At 38.3% G+C, this 17,224-nt stretch overlaps 1 protein-coding gene across 7 annotated transcripts in view; it reads left to right on the forward strand.

Annotated features, from left to right (window-relative positions):
- Positions 1-9,046, forward strand: part of SEC22A (SEC22 homolog A, vesicle trafficking protein) — a 66,050-nt gene extending 57,004 nt beyond the window's left edge. For all 7 annotated transcript variants that reach the window (XM_032335238.1, XM_032335260.1, XM_032335269.1 and 4 more), the window contains one exon: positions 8,409-9,046. In XM_032335238.1, the coding sequence (XP_032191129.1) occupies positions 8,409-8,609 (201 nt within the window). In that variant the 3' untranslated portion in view covers positions 8,610-9,046. The remainder of the gene's footprint in view (positions 1-8,408) is intronic.
- Positions 9,047-17,224: the final 8,178 nt, after the last annotated feature.

Here is a 17,224-nt window from a genome sequence, read left to right on the forward strand (position 1 = left end):
TGATAGGAAAATGGGTACTGGCATTCCTGAGAAGAGAGGAAGCACAGATTTGTAGGAAAGGGAGAGGTGACCATGCCAGTCACTCAAGCTGAGGAATGTCTTTGCTAAAATGTGGTACAGCAGGCAAGACCTTTTGACCTAACTTATAAGTAACACATTTCTCTGGCTTGCATAGGAAGAATGTTAGAAAGATTGAGGGCTGCAAACATAGGGCTACCTACAACTCAGAAGTCTCTAGTGAAATACTTTGAATATATACATTTGACTTTATGTCAAGATAGATTAAAGATTTTAGTTTCATGTTTTTTTAAAGCCCCTAGTTTTTCTTAATCATTTGTATTTAGAAATTTTCTATACAGTTTGACAGATTTAACTACAATGAATGACATTTCATGCAGGAAATGTGAAAACTTGTATTTGTTAATGTCACAAATGCTTTAATTTTATGAAATATTCTTGTGTAGATTTTTAAAAAACTTTAATGTCTACAATTCTGTCACACAGAGGATATTATCTCATTTTTAAAAATGAGAAATTTGAGGTAGTTTGGGTACTATCCAGAAATCATATAGCCCAGTAAGTGGTAGAGTCAGGACTTAACTCTGGGTCTTCTGATTTTAAATATTGTATTCATTCCACTATATTATGCTGTCTGTAAGCAAAATTCCTATATTTGTATAATTTCTATAAGGTTATTCAGTTAAAATTTTATTACATATGCATTATTTCATATGATTCTAAAGCGATGTTAGGTAAATGTTAACTTTAAAATAATTTAACGAGTAATTCTTGTAAAATATACTTTTGGCTGTTTTGCCTTAATGAAATAATTTTATTCATTCATTAATTTATATTTTTAAAAATCACTTCTTATCAAAGAGACTTAATGAAATTTTTTTAATTTTATTTTTTCAGTGTTCCAAGATTCATTGTTTATATTTTTAAATACTACTAATAATAGCAAAATGTATTGAGTTCTTACTGTGTGCCAAGTTCTTTATATTCCTTGTACCCATTAAATCCTACAGAAAGTCCCGTGCTAATCTTGTGTTCACTGTCATTTTTCACTGAGGGCTAGCCAGGTCTTATCGTCATTGCCTCCAACCCCAGTCTGCACGACTCCAGAGCCCTGCTGTTGCCTTTAGAGAGGCTCTCTAAAAGGCACACCTCTGTTACATTACCTGGAACAGCTGAAAATCGTTCTCAGAGGAGACTGTCACCCAGGTGTTCTTTTACTTGAGAGAAGTTAAATGGATTCGTGCTTTAAAAAAGAATAGCAGAAAGCCAGTTTTCTTTTTGACAGGCATGAAACTGCACACTTCCCAAATATGCTGAGCAGAGTGATAATAACGCTGTTTTTTTCCACAGTAAAACCTGCGTGATTATATTTTACCCTATAACATGCTCCATCTCCAGTTGTGAGGATGTTTTTTAATCCCCTTTAGATCAGACCTCAAAAGCTATGACTAGGTAGTTTCTTGGCTTTTTCTCCAGGCTGGGGGTACTTATGGACCCACAGAACTCAGCCAGATAGGAATAATCTTGCTATGGAACATTTGAAAGAGTAAATCAAAAGATGTAGAAACCAGAAACTTTTCTTTTTTCCTCTCAGTGCTTTATTTTGAAAACTCTCAGACTTCCAGAAAAGTTGAAAGACTAGTACACTTAGAGCCACCAAATTATTAACATTCTGCAACACTTTCTATATCCCATTCTCTTTTGTATGTGTATGTGCATAGTGTGTATATTAGTTTTCTATAAAGTAAGTTGCAGATATGTACATGAGTATAAAGTTGTTTTTCCTATTAAACTTTTTATTTGATTTAATTGTAATAGCTGTGAGAGAGATATATATCCTTTACCTGAGTTTCCCCCAGTAGTACCATCTTGTACGACTATGATACATTATCTCAGCGAGGATGTTGATGTCAGTGTGGGCAGATACAGAGCATTCATATCACCACAAGCACCCCTTTGGTTGCCCTTTTAGAGCCACATCCACTTCTCTCCTGCCCCTTCATCTCTGGCAACCACTAATGTGTTCTCCATTTCTATAATTTCCTCATTTTAAGTAATGTTATATAAAGGGAACCATATATAGTATGAATCTTTAGTGATTGGCGTTATTTTGCTCAGGTATGCCTTAATGAAGGCATTTTTGCTCAGTACAATTTTGCTCAGTACAATTGTACTTTGCTCAGTACAATTCTCTGGAGAATTTTCTGGGTTGTCGCATATATCAATGTTTGTTCCTTTTTGCTGCTGAATGGTATTCCAGGGTATGAATGTACCACAGTTTGTTTAATTATTCACCCACTGAAGGACATCTGGGTTTCCAGTTTGGGGCTATTATAAATAAAACTGCTATAAACATTCTGTATAGGAGTCTGTGAGAACATAAGTCTTCATTTCTCTAAGATGAATGCTTAGGAGTACAATTGCTAGGTCTTATAGTAGTTGCATGCTTAGTTTTATTGAGACAGACACAGTTCTCCAGAGTGGCATTTTACATTTATATTTTTACATTTTACATCACTCACATCAGCATTGTTATGAGCGATCCTATTTCTCCACATCCTCTCCAGCATTTGTTGTTTTTTATTTTAGCCATTCTGACAGATGTGTAGTGATCCCTCATATTGATTTTAATTTGCATTTCTGTACTGGCTAATGATGTTGAACATTGTTTCAGGTACTTATTTGTTATCGATGTGTCCTCTTGGATGAAATATCTTTTCATGTCTTTGCCTATTTTCTACTTGGATCATTTGGTTTTTACTGTCAGATTTGAGAGTTCTAGCCATCAGTCCTGTGTCAGAAATGTAATTTGCAAGTGTCTTATTCCAGTCAGTAGTTTGTCTTTTCATCCTCTTAACCAGGTCTTTTGCAGAGCAAAAGTTTTTAATTTTGATAAAGTTCATTTTATCAGCTCTTTCTTTTATGGAAAAATATTTATGGTATCAGGTCTAAGAACTTTTTTTTTAATTGAAGTATAGTTGACACATAGTATTAACTAGTTTGAGGTGTACAACATAGTGATTCCACAAGTTTATACTCTAGGCTGTGCTCACCACCATGTAGCTGCCATCTGTCACCATCCAATATTATAATTCCATTGATTCAATCAAGTCTAATACTCTTTGCCTAATCCTGGACCCTGAAGATTCTTTGTTTTCTTCTAAAAGTTTTGGTTTTATGTTTTACATTTAAGTTCATGATCCATTTCTAATTAAATTTTGTATAAGATTGTATGAAATGTGAGACTTAGATGATTAGATTGGAGGGTTTGTTTTTGTGTTTTTGGTTTTGTGTTGTGTTTTGTTTGCTTGTGGATGAATAGCCAATTGCTCCATTTTTTGAAAAGCCTTTTTTCTCTCCCCTGAATTACTTTTACATCTTTGTCAATTATCAGTTGCACATATTTGTGAGAGTCTGAGTTTTCTATCTGTTTTATTGATCTGTGTCAGTCTCTCTGCCAGTACCACGTAGTATTGATTACCGTGACTGTATAATCTGTATTAAGTTCCATTTTCTTAAGAGTTACACATTTATTCAAATTCTCTTTCTCATGATTATGATAGTTTGTATTTTATAAGGGAGTGATCTATTTCATCTTACCAACTTTACATGTGTAGAGTTGATTGTAGCATCCTCTTACTATCTCTTTGCTGTCTGTATGATCTGTAATGATATTCTCTATTTCATTCTTCATACTGGTCAGACTTACTTGTTAATTTCATCAGTCTTTTCAAAGAACCTGCTCTTTGTTTTGTGTTTTTTTTCGTATATTCAGTTTTATTGATTTCTCCTTATTATTTCCTTTTTCATGCTTGCTTTGGGTTAATTTGGCTCTTCTTTTTCTAGGTTCTTGAGATGGGAGCTTTGATTATTGAGAATTTTCTCTTTTGTAATATATACTTTCAGTGATATACCTTTCTCTCTTTGAGCATTTTATTATGTGTCCCATAGATTTTGATATGATGCATTTTTTCATCATTTTTTTAAAAAATATTTTATTTATTTATTTCTTAGAGTGAGGGAGAGAGATACAGGCAGGCAGAGTGGCAGGCAGAGGCAGAGGGAGAAGCATGCTCCCCACGGACAAGGAGCCCGATGTGGGACTCTATCCCAGGACACTGGGATCATGACCTGAGCCAAATGCAGCTACTTAACTGACTGAGCCACCCAGGTGTCCCTTCACCTTACTTTTTATTAAAATTTTTATTTTTTTTATTTTTTAAGTTTTTATTAAATTTCAGTTAGTTAACATAGTGTAATATTAGTTTCAGGTGTAGAATTTAGTGATTCGTCACTTAAATACAACACCCAGTGCTCATCACAAGTGCCCTCCTTAATACCCATCACCTACTTCACCCATCCCTCTGCCCACCTCCCTTCCAGCAGCCCTCAGTTTGTTCTCTGTGATTAAGAGTCTGTTTCCTGATTTGCCTCTCTTCCCCCCTCCACATTTCTTCTGTTTTCTTTCTTAAATTCTACATATGAGTGAGATCATATGGTGGTTGTCTTTCTCTAACTGACTTATTTTGCTTAGCATAGTACTTTCTGGCTCCATCCATGTTGTTGTAAATGGTAAGATTTCGTTCTTTTTTATGGATGATTAATATTCCATTATATATATGTTTATATAATAGTTTACACACACACATACACACACACACGAACACACACCATGTCATCTTTATCCAGTCATCAGTCAGTGGATATTTGGGCTCTTTCCATTGGCTGATATGTTGTATTTTTATTTTCATTTATATCAGTGTATTTAAAAATTTTCATACTCGTGGTTTCCTCTTTGACCTATGGATTATGGATTATTTGGAATTGTGTTTTGCTTCCAAGAGTCTGGAAATTTTCCAGTTTTCTTTCCATTATTGATATCTAGTTTGATTCCATTGTGGTTGGAAAACACTCTGTGATTTCAGTTCTTTTAAATTTGTTGAAATTTATTCTGTGGCTCAGAATATGGGCTGTCTTGGTATATATTCCATGAGCACTTAAACAGAATGTATATTCTACTGTAGCTGATTTTGTGCTCTATAAATGTCAGTTAGATCACGATGGTTGATGGGTCTCAGTTTTTCTGTATCCTTGTTGATTTTGTCTAGTTCTGTCAGTTGAAAGAAGAGTATTGAAGTTTTTAACTCTAATTGTGGTTTGGTATATTTCTTATTTCAGTTTTATCAGTTTTTGCTTTGCATATTTTGCTTTGCACATTTAGCTCTGTTGTTTGGTTCATTCACATTTAGGATTATTGCCCTCTTGGTGGACTGATCCATTTATAATAATATATCATTATATAATATCCTATATAATGATAACCCTCTCTAGCCATTTCTCTTTTTTTGGAAATATTTTTATATTTCTCTGATATTAATATAGCCATTTCTGCTTTCTTCTGATTAATGTTTGCATAATATATTCTCCATCTGTTCACTTTCACCTTGCTTATATCATTTGAAGTAAGTTTCTGGTAGATTTAAAAGCTGTTTTTAATCTACTCTGCCAGTCTCTGTTTTTTAATTATTGTGTTTAGGCCATTACATTTACTGTAGAATCGATACATTAGGGCTTAAGTTTGCCATCTTATTTTTTGTTTGCTGGTTTTCATTTTTATGTTTTCTTTTTCCTATCTTTCTGTGGGTTACTCGTACATTTTCTAAAACTACATTTTGATTTATCTGTAGTGTTTTTGAGTTTATTTCCTAGCATAGTTTTTTGTTTGTTTGTTTGTTTTGGTTTTGTTTTTTTTTTTGAGAGAGAGAAAATGCACATGCATGCAGGATTGGGAGAAGGGGCAAAGGGAGAGGGAGAAAGAATCCCAAGCAAGGATGTGGGCTTGATCTCATGACCCTGAGATCATGACCTGAGCCAAAAGCAAGAGCGGAACGCTTAACAGACTGAGCCACCCATGTATCCCTCTCCCCTCTTTGTATGGTTTTTAAATGCTCTAGGTATTGCGTTATACACTTTTCAGTTTTTTGGTGTTGTCATTTTACTAGTTCAAATGAAACATAGAAATTGTATTTCCTTTTATGTCCCTTTGCCCCCCTCTGTTTATAATAAAATTGTCTTAAATATTTCCTCTACCTATATTTAGAACCACATCAGACAGTATTACAAATGTTTACTTCAGTCATCAATTTAGAAATCTCAAGAGGAGAAGGAGAGCTATTATGTTATTTTGCTAACTGTTCTTTTTGCATTCTCAGTGTTCCAGGATTTCTTCTTTTATTGTTTCCTTTCTGCTTAGGTATTTTCCTTTAGCCATTCTTTTAGGGTACTTCTGTAGGTGTCAAATTCTGTTAGTCTTTCACCTGAGAATGTCTTTATTTCTCCTCCCACAAGAGAACTTACTAACTACAAAGGGAAAAATAGTAAATTCACAGTGGAAAAACCTGTCAGACACCACCTTACCAAGAGATCAAAGTTAACACCACCAATTTTAAGATATACTGCGCATCACCTCTGTGGTATTTTAGCCAAAGTGCATGTCCTCACTTCAGTCTTGAGACCATGTCAGGCAAACCAAAATTAAAGGACGTTCTACAAAATAACTGATTGATACTCTTTAGACTGTCAAGGTCATGAAAAAGAGACTTGAGGAGCTATAACAGATTTGAAGAGATATGACAGCTAAATGCAAGAGGCAATCCGAGATTGGATTCAGGACCAGAAGAAGGGCCTTAATGGGACAACTGGCAAAATTCCAATAAAGTCTGTAGATTAGTCTACAGTATTTTATCAATGTTAATTTTGTGGTTTGATGATTATACTGTGGTTATGCGACAAGATAACATTAGGGGGAGCAGGGTGAATGATGTACAAGAACTGTGATTTTTACAACTCTTCCCTAGGTCTAGAATTATTTCAAAAGGAAAAATTACTTTTTCAACTTTTTTTTACACAGTGAAAACCACTCAAATAAAATACTTACAGTTCATTTTGCTTGGATAGTAGTCTTCTTTTTAAGTAAGCAAAGTCCTAATTTGTATAAGAAATAAAAAGATTTGGGGCGGCTGGGTGGCTCAGTGGGTTAAGCCTCTGCCTTTGGCTCAGGTCATGATCTCAGGGTCCTGGGATTGATCCCCACGTCGGGCTCTTTGCTGGGTGGGGAGCCTGCCTCCCTTCCTCTCTTTCTGCCTACTTGTGATCTCTGTCTGTCAAATAAATAAATAAAATCTTAAAAAAAATTTTTTTTAAAGAAATAAAAAGATTTAATAGAACATTTCCACATTCTTTCTGCATTGTTGCAAACACCTTAAAGTCCTTCCTCTCCTGATGCCTGGATAGAATTTCACAATTTCTGCGTCTTTCTTAAGACTTTGTAATCACATACAATTCCTATATTTGACAGATTGTGAATTTAGGCATTGTCTAGAAAACAATTCATTCAACAAATTTTTATTGAGTACTTACTTACTATGTGCCAGGCACTATTCTGGGCACTGGATAAAGTGCCCACTGGATAACAAATCAAAAATCTCTCCTCTCATGAAGCTTAGATCCTATTGGAAGAATATATATGACAGACAAAACAAGCACATTTGTAAAGTGTGTTTATCTTGTGGAGAAAAATAAAGCAGGAAAAGGTGACTGCCACGATTTGGGGCTTATGAGGGGTAATTTCTTTATTCTGTTTTCTAAAATAGCAGTTATTACATTCTCTGTCCCCCTGTTCCATCTTTTATTTTAAGACATAACTATTTGGTATTTTATATACATAATATGATCTTTTGTATATATAATCTTTCTCCCTCCATTAGAATTTAAGTTCTCTGTGAGCAAGGGCTTTATTTCGTAACTTGAAACTAAAGAACAATGCTTAGCTTGTAGCTGGCCCTCAATAAACATCTGTTGAATGAATTCTACCTCAAATGTTCACTCAGATGCTCTACCTTACTAGTTCCTGGCACTTAATGGGAGAGCAGTAAATATTTGTGGATTTCATTAATATGCAGATTCAGGTTGTGTAAGAGTCCATTTTGCTGTGGTTTGTTTGAGGTATTTTGTACTTTTCTGGGCTAAGAATGAGAGATGGAATCCCCTCAGGCCCTGAGTGTTTCATAGTTGCCTGACACCTTGGAGGAATGTGTGATGTGCTCAGCCTCTTTGCAAGGGAGTCATCCAGTTGCGACTCTGTTTTAAAATATGATACAAAATGTATCTTTTGACAGTGACAAGCATAAAAGGAAAAATCTGTTTTCCTTTCAAGCTGCAGCGCTTTCATAGCTGAATGTCTTAAAGAGGTTACGTTATCTTATCTGTAGGTGAAAAATCCTCTTATTCCACTCTTACATTTTACTCTGTGGCCTGTTAAAATTTTATAATAGAAGCATCTATTTCTTTTCTTGTAACCCTAATCATCTTTCATTTTATATTTTGAACAGTGTTATTTACTTGTCTACTACACCGGCTGGCGGAATGTCAAATCTTTTTTGACTTTTGGTTTAATCTGTCTGTGCAACATGTATCTCTATGAACTGCGCAACCTGTGGCAGCTTTTCTTTCACGTGACTGTGGGAGCATTTGTTACACTGCAGATCTGGCTAAGGCAAGCCCAGAGCAAGGCTCCTGATTACGATGTCTGACCCCATCCTTCAGACATACTGACCTGGCCTCCAGGGGAAAAGGAGGGAGCGTATCTTAACTGCCACTGTGATGAAGAAACTGTTCACCACACTCGAGGAGCTCTGCTTTCTTTCTCGCCAGCTATCCTTTTTGTTTTAAGTCCGCATGGCATGCCTGGGAGCGTGCAGCACCCGCTAGGCAAACTCCTCATGTTAGTCATGGGATTATTATTCAGAGGAGGAGGAGGCTTCTCTCTCCAGGGCCACGATCGTGGAAGAACAGTCAGAAGCCATTTGGAGACTTGGCCAGCGGTCCTTACTCCTTCTGAAGAGTTCAATCAAAAAATGTGTGTGGTACATGCTCTGAGGACCAAGCGGGAACTCTACAGTCTGGGTTCGCCTTTGTGAGGCATGAGTATAGCCCAAATAAAAACATGCTGTGGAGTTTGTGTTTAAAACAACTTGCTAAATATCACATTATTTGCACACTTACAGTACCCTGAGTTTATGAAGTCCAGGATGGTGTGGAATTGGTTCTTTTTCCTTTTATATTTTTTGCTTGAATCCTAACTCTGGAAATCACTTGATATAGGAAAAGGCTTCTTATGAGCTTATCTCTAGAACATCACAAGTATTGAGAACATAGTAACATATGTTTCCTTCCTAGACCATGTCTGTAGTTTCTTTTGAAATCACTTCTTAAACATGGAATTTGTTAGATTATAGCTATCATTCCCCAGACTTCAATCACTTGAGTATTAACATATACTATTATTTTTAGTATTTATCTTTTAAATCTTAAAATAGTTTAAAGACAAACTAATCTCTACTCCAAGAGAAAAACCAGCATCAATTTACCATGAGTTAACTACAAAATAAAACAAAAACTGTTATTAAATTCTAACTAGATACTAATGCCACCCCCCCACCACCACCACCAAGGCTCTGAATCTCTGAAGCCTGCTCTTTGTTGCAGTGAGAGAGATCTTACCCAGTATGAAAATGGGGCTCTCTCTGTGGAATTATCAGAAGGGTAAAATTGTAAAGGGAATGACATTTTCACTGTGATTATGCATTATTCACTTCTGTGTTGTATACCGCCTAAAATCCCCTTGTGTGCTGCCAGTGTTGTGGGTCGTGCTCTCTGGAAACAGTGACCTGTGCTAAGAATCAGAAGGTGACTTCTCCCAGCAGCTCTTTCTATTTTGTGGCTTTGAAGAGTTCAGCACCTAGTATGTTAGAGAATTTGTTTGCTTTTTGATAATAATAAACGTTCAAGCAGTTATGAATTAATAATATAGGAAGCACAGTTTGATTCCACTAGCAAAATCTGCCAACTCTCTGGTTTTGGAAGGTACCTTCATTAATGATTTTCTTTTGTTTTTTAAAGAAAAGATTATAAAAGTATATATATAAGGTACTAAAATTTGATATCCAGAAAATAATGGACCCGTTACACATAATTCATGTTACTAGGTGTATTTATTAAGCAGAATAGTCCAGAGGGGTAAAGTTGTTGAACTACCATGTTTGCCTGAACCCATATTATATAGGTATATCTGCGACTGTAAAACCTTGCTTAACTAGAAGTCTTTGTTGCACTCCCCTTTTAGGAGAATGAGGCAAAAGGAAGACAATAAGTTTGTAATATCAGGGAGTTATTTAAAACAGGAAATTCCATTTCAGTTTTCTGCCTCTAGCAAAACTGCACAGAAATTATGTATATTCTAGAGCTACGCCAAGATAGTCTACATGATATTAAATCAGCAAAATCAAGTTGATGTATGTTTGTTATTTTGTACTTTTTTACTGAGCCAGGAAAGTGAAGTAGTTCAGTTTAGAAAGCTTTTTCTGAACTAATGGTTGAAACAAGAAGAGTTCTCTTGTAAATAGCCAGCTAACCAAGAAGATGGAGCATTCTGCGATTTTACTATGTGTATTGACACTTTATGGCTCGCTTACCAGTTTGGTTCAGTTTGGTTCTTCTTATTGAATTATTGAATTATAGTGTTTGGTGTTTGGAGCATTCAGCAGAGACATTTTAAAATTCACCAGCTGTCTTTAAAGGCTTAATTTGTTTTTTGTTTTTGTTTTGTTTTGTTTTCACTGCTCTTTTGGATAATGGGATGTTTACATCTTAATGTAAAAAAATGAAAATAGGCATAAATAATGTTTATGTGTAGAAATGCTTTCTTTCATTATTTGGTGTCTGCATTGCTGAGTGTTTATATAACTTCTCTGTCTCTGTGATGTTGCCAAAGAAACTATTATGAATTTGGAATGAAAAATTTTTGCCATGAATGTAAAGTTCTTAAGCTCATTAGACTTCTAATGTGTATGATAGTAATATCTTCCGTTTATACTGTACTTTAAAGAACAAGTTTCTGTTTACCTAATTATAATGAGTTTTGTAGTGTAGGAGAATTACTTGCCTTCTTGTTATGAAGGAGGAAACTAAGGTAATCAAATGTTAATGACTTATCTAGGGTCACAGAGCTAAGCACATACAACTTCTAATCCCTTAGCCTTGGGGCTCTTCCCCACCAGAGTGGGGACTGATGATGATAACTAAGGCGGTACTCGGGAAATAGGTCTGCTCTTGGTGAAATCAGGGAATTGGGGACTTAATGAGCTCAGGCGTGGTGTGGTAAATTCTTATCCTAAGCTAAAATTGGCTTGAAATTAGGGTAATTCTGAAATACTGCTTTTTTATTAAGGTATGCCGTGAAGGCATAGATGCTCTCTTTTATATCCTAAAAATAATTCCTTTTTTTTTTTTGCTTGGGGTTTTGGGGTTTTTTTTGTTTGTTGGTTGGTTTTTTTTTTTTTTTTTTGGTCTGTTTTTGTAATGTATTTATACCTGGCCTCCTTCCCAAAAGAACTTGAAGCATGATACCAAATAAGACTTACACAGCAATGGCAATAAAATATGAACAGAAAGGGAAAAAAAGATCAGTGAAAATGAAGGAAGAGGGAACATGATTCTGTTATCAGGTATAAAACTTGACTCTTGAACTTCCTGGAGGTCATGGCTTAGAAGAAGGGAAACATGTTTTGCACTACTCTAGCTCTGTCTGTAAGTCAGAGTACGCCAGTTCCTCAGAAGCCAGGGACTTCTTCCTGAGGGATTCTGATAAAAAATGTTGGCACTTAGGGCTCCTGTGAAATCCTAAAATGAACAGAACCCTCAACTGTTTTAGATATTTGCATATCGTGATTGTGCCTTAAATCCTCAGCTTGTAACAGCTTTCAGAATGCATTCAAGAATGTTTGGTGTGGTTAATAGAGGATTTTGTTCCCATTAGGAAAAATTCTTATCCTAAGCTAAAATTGGCTTGAAAATCCCTTTGAGACAAATGGAGACATGGAGAATCTTTACCTAATTTTGTAATTTTATGATTTATATCAAGTGAATGTGCTGTCCCTGTATTAGCACATTTATTTTGTATTAAACGTGGTCTTTTTCACAGTGGAATCTAGTCTGGAGAAATGTCTGGCTCCATTCCTGTTAAGCCACGTCTAGAATCTCATTAGACTTGATTTGTCAGGGCTCCACAGAGCAGATTTGTCGTATGAGCCTTAACTTCTAGGTCATAGAAGTGCTTCTTGCTTCAGCTTCTTAGCTGCCAACCTAAAAGGGAGTTGCTTAGCCTTTAATCCAAAAGTTTTACTATGTAACCTGGGGACCCCACTCTGAGCTGTTGGATTTCTAAGAGATACAATGAAACGTGTGTGTGTGTGTGTGTGTGTGTGTGTGTGTGTGTGTGTGTATGTGAGATATTTTTATTTTAAGAAACTTTTTGTTCAGTTTAAAAGAGCTATCTGGAGTATGTAGTAAGAGGATGAATAAATTCCAGTTGACCTCAAACATCAAGTGCAGGGGTTAGGGGCACCAACCCCTTCTTGTGCAGTCAAAAATCCATGTATAACTACTTAACTAGTAATACCTATAGCTTACTGGAAGCCTTACTGATAACATAGTGAATTAACACATTTTGTATGAAGATAAGAGAACATTTTAAGAAAATCTTTTTTTTCATTTTAAAAAATCTTAAGAGAAAATGCATTTATAGTACTTTAATTGTAGAAAGGTCCCATGTAAGTGGCCATGCACAGCTCAGACCTGTGTTGTTCAAGGATCGGCTGTACTTCGAAAGCAGCCAGCACTCGGATCGAATTGAACACTCAGCCTTACCACCAATTACAGGTGACTCCTCAGGGCTGTTGTCTTTGTCTACGGGCAAGCCTTCTTTGTGTTTTTCTGCTTTATCATCTCTAAGGAAATGCTGCAATAAAATCAAACCTGATTTTCAGTTCTAGTTGGCTTTAGTAATATGCTCCCTAAAAGTTAATGAAAGAAGTCCCTCCAGCTCCAAGCGTGATGAATGAGTGTGTATAAAGGCTGTGTTGCCTGAGAAGGTAACTCAAGTCGTTCTGTTGATGAGGGCTAGAGGTGTCCGATCATCTTCATTAGTGCTCTGGGACTGCTGCTGAATGCTGACGTTATTGTAGCTTCCTGTGGGAACAGTGAGCTTTTCAAAGAGAAACCGTGCCTGTGGCTGCCACTATCGAAACTTCTTCCCCGAGTGGCCAAGCTTTCTAGATTACTTTATTTCACAGGTGGAGTCACAGTGTGGAGGCACTGTGTGATTGCAAGTCATGTGGCCAGTAACAACCTTGCTCATGAACAGTGATTGCCGTTGACACATGTGCATGTGTTTTCTTCTGCGTTGGCAGTGCCAGTGTATAATGAATAGTCTTAGCACAGTTGGAGACCGTAGGAAATTCGAGAAGGAAACAGACTTAGTTCTCAAGGAGTTCCTGAAATCAATAGCCTAGTCTTACAAATTGTTCCTGCTACATCCTTGGTAACAAACAGTATTTTCTGCCCCACCTCACCTACAGTTCCATTGGCCCTTTTCTCCTGTATTCCACAGCACAGCAGTGGGATACAGGGATTAAGGGGCTTGACCTAAGTCAAAAAATCTAGCTCATGTGGTGGCACCAAGATTTTAATCCAGATCAGACTTACCCAGAGCTCATGTTCTTAACCATCATGTAATATTAAGTTAGACAACATGTTGAAGTGTATAAGGAATATATATTGGAATGTATATATAAGTAGTCTACATTACTTTTTAAATAAGAAATTGGTCAGTGCTAACTCCTGCACTGTGGATATTCTAGACTGAGGAAGATGATTTCCTAAAATTCCTGTGCCTATAATGGTACATCAAGACATGTGGCTGCAGGAGGTATGGTGAAATGTAAGTGAGCCATAGATTTTAGGGCAAGAAGCAATACAGTCTGCTGTTTGTAGTGAGACTAACTCATGAATTAATGATTCTTGTTGTAGAATGTTAAAGTTTCACTAGTGATTCATTTATTACAAACATTTGCTTTCTCTTATTTTTTTTTAAAGATCCATTTATTTTATGAATCATGTATTTAGTCCATGAGCTGGGGTGGGGGGAAAGGCAAGAGAGAATCCTAAGCAGACTCCCCACTGAGTGCAGAGCCCAACATGGGGCTCAGTCCCATGACTCCAAGACCATGACCCCAGCCAAAACCAAGAGTCAGACACTTAACTGACTGAGCTACCCAGGCACCTCTCAAACATTTACTTTTTCTAATTGAAGGACAGAATCAATTGCTTCTTTGATATAAAGTAGTATTATGGAAAGTCTGCATTAAGTGGTCCCAGATGTATTTGAAAACACTAAATGAAAAATAGAACTATTTGGAATTTTGAATAGTGATTATGAATTTGGAGTCAGACTCCCTGGCTCTCACTTGTTCTGGCATGGTGACCTCAGCAAGCCATGTAACGTCTCTGCCTCCATTTCCTCACCTGTAAAGTCAGGATAATAATAGTACCCAGGGCAAAGTGTTTTCAAGAGCATTTAATGAGTCAACAAACACAGAGTACTTAGAGCCTGGCACAGTGAGTGCTAGGACAGCATGGGCCACAGCATTATGGTCTGTCTTGGTGTTACTATTCCTTTCAAGGTAATAAGTCTCTTGCATTGTAAATGCCTCTAAATATAAGTCATTGTACAAAGTTTTCCAGAGATCACCCGCTAAGTGAGGATCCTATTGAAATCTGCCCTGGCAAGCTCTTGGGTGCAGACTTCTGGGTCGTGAGGGTGCATTCAAAGAGAGGAGAAGGGTTTGTAGAGACTTGTGCTTGTTTCTGTACAGGTTCTGTGAGTGTAACAAAATCCATCTGAGGTCAGTGAGCAGGATTATGTCGTCTGGTGTCACCCAGTCCAGCAGTGGCAGACTGTGCTCTCCAGGACCCCACATTCTCCCAGGTGCTGGCGTGCTGTCAAAAGGGGAAGGTGCCTCTGGGATCCTCACTTGTTCATTGTGGCCCTAGCACTGTGGCACCATCATTGTTTGATCTGATCTAGTGGGTACTCTTGAATGGTGGCTGCTCTAGTGCCCACCATGTAAGGGCCTTCCTGAATGTGCATGTGTGTGTGGTCTCTGCTCTGATAAGGAAGCAAAGGGTGACAGAATGAAGCCAGCAGCCTCCAACCCACAATACAGAAATAACATATAGATGCTGGGTTTGTGAAGCTCAAGGCACTCTTAAAAAGTGAAAATGTGACATGGGTTTTAAAAGATTAGTCTGATGCAGAATGCAACTCCTCCCCCCCCCCCAAAAAAAAATCCCACATGAGCCAAGAAGTGCCACTCTAGCTAACTGACAAAGTCAAAGCACAGAAGCAAATTTTGCAAACTTGGAAAATAGAGATGCTGACAAACCAGAGATTTCAGGGAGGTCTAAATTAGAAATTGGCTGAGGGGGAGAAAAAGTGATGAGGTCCCTCATGGACTCCAGTGAGAACTCTTTAATTCCCCAGCCTAACAGACCAGCAATAGGGAGCGGGCCTTGAGGATGCGGATGCAGTCAGCCAATGATGGGGTGGCTCCATTCCGTTCACTAGAAACTGACGGGTGGGTGAGGTTTAGGGCTGGCAAGGCAGTTGGAACAGGGTGCCTACTTTACCCTCAGCCCTAGACAATCCTCTTCCTTCTCCTTACTGTCTTTCCCCTTCATCCCATCTCCTGGACTTTCTGCTGGGTCTGTGAACTGAGACTGGTCACCTAACCCTCTGCACTGCATGGAGCAGAGCCCTTGGTAGGAAAGGACTCCGGCCACTCCGCCGAGGTGCTCAGCTACTGTTGCTGCTGCTGCTGCTGCTGCTGCTGCTGCTGCTGCTGCTGCTGCTGCTGCTTGCTGCTGCTGCTGCTGGCGTATCCGGAGGAGGTCCAAGCAAAGGCTTTAGCAACTTTGGTTTGAAGGTGATCTTCCCACAGACCCCCCTTGGTGTGATGCTTTTCATCTCATTTGTCTGTCTTCGGCTTTAAAATCTTAAAACCCTGATTTGATTGTGTCTATGTCCGTGTCATACTTGGGGTCTGGCGCTTGAAGATTGGACAGGGTCACACAAATATTTAGAATCTGAGAATGCCAGAGGAGAAAGGAGCCTTGGAGGTCAGCCATTCCAATGGCCTGACTTGGCTTTGTTTTTGTGTCTGTCGTGAGAAGCAGTGACCCTTACAGGTGGGAAGGAAAGAGGCAAGAAGAGGACAGCAAATACCATATTTCTTGTTCCAAGACAGAGGGGGGGAAAAAACACCCACTGAAGGGCTTTTTTGAAAATCGGAAAGGCAAAGAAAAGCTATAGTATTACAGTAAATGGGCCTCAGCTCATCTGTTGTCAACCTTGAGAAGTGGCAGGCCCTCTGTCCCTGTAAGGTCATCAGTGCCCAGCCAGATGGGCACAGTGGACAGAAATGCCTGTGGGCTAGAGCGATAGCTTTCGCCCTGGAGGATCAGAGCAGCCCAGGAGGTGCGCCAGTCCTCTCTCCCACCGTCTCCTGGGCCTGGGGGCAAGCACAAGTGAGAACATGTATGGAAAAGCTCTTTATACACTTTGGATGAAGTTCATCCAAAGGCAGGGTATGGGGGGCATGGTATTCCCTGGTCTGTTGTGCCCTCCCCGACCCCATCCCCACAGGTAACACCGGCCTTTCCAACTCTCCTCCTGATCCCTGTGCTAAGTGGTGCCTTTTCATGGCCAACATGGCCCACACTGTCCCTTCTCTCGGAAGACAACATGTACAGCATTCATTGTCTTCAGTGAGCGATTATTTGGGTTTAGGCAAGCTCAGAAGCTGTGGGTTTTCAGTGTGTGTCCCTGCACTTGTGTTCAGGCGGCAGCAAGAATGTGCTCAGCACTACTTCTGAGTATTGGCCATGCCGTGCCCAAAAATGCTTTCCTGGCCTGCAATGATATGGGCTCAGCATCTTTTCCAAGCTCTAGAGGCTCACTTTCTGCTAATCAGCAACTCGTGGAGAGGTTGCAACATTATGGAAAATAATTTTTATTATGTAAAAACCACAGCTCTGGGCATCATTTGACTACATGCCACTCGGGATGCTTACTTTTGGAAAAGTTCTGTGAATGCATTTATATTTTTGAAAGTGTTAAATTAACATGACTACCCGGTGAGTACGTAGCTCCAGCTTTCTTGGTGCACCAAGCTTCACCATGTCTTCCCACAAACGTTGCTCACCCCGCTCTACAATCAAATCATCACCATGTTGGCTGAGGTCCAGTCTT

This window comes from Mustela erminea, chromosome 1, assembly GCF_009829155.1.
Source record: "Mustela erminea isolate mMusErm1 chromosome 1, mMusErm1.Pri, whole genome shotgun sequence".
Lineage (NCBI taxonomy): Eukaryota > Metazoa > Chordata > Mammalia > Carnivora > Mustelidae > Mustela > Mustela erminea.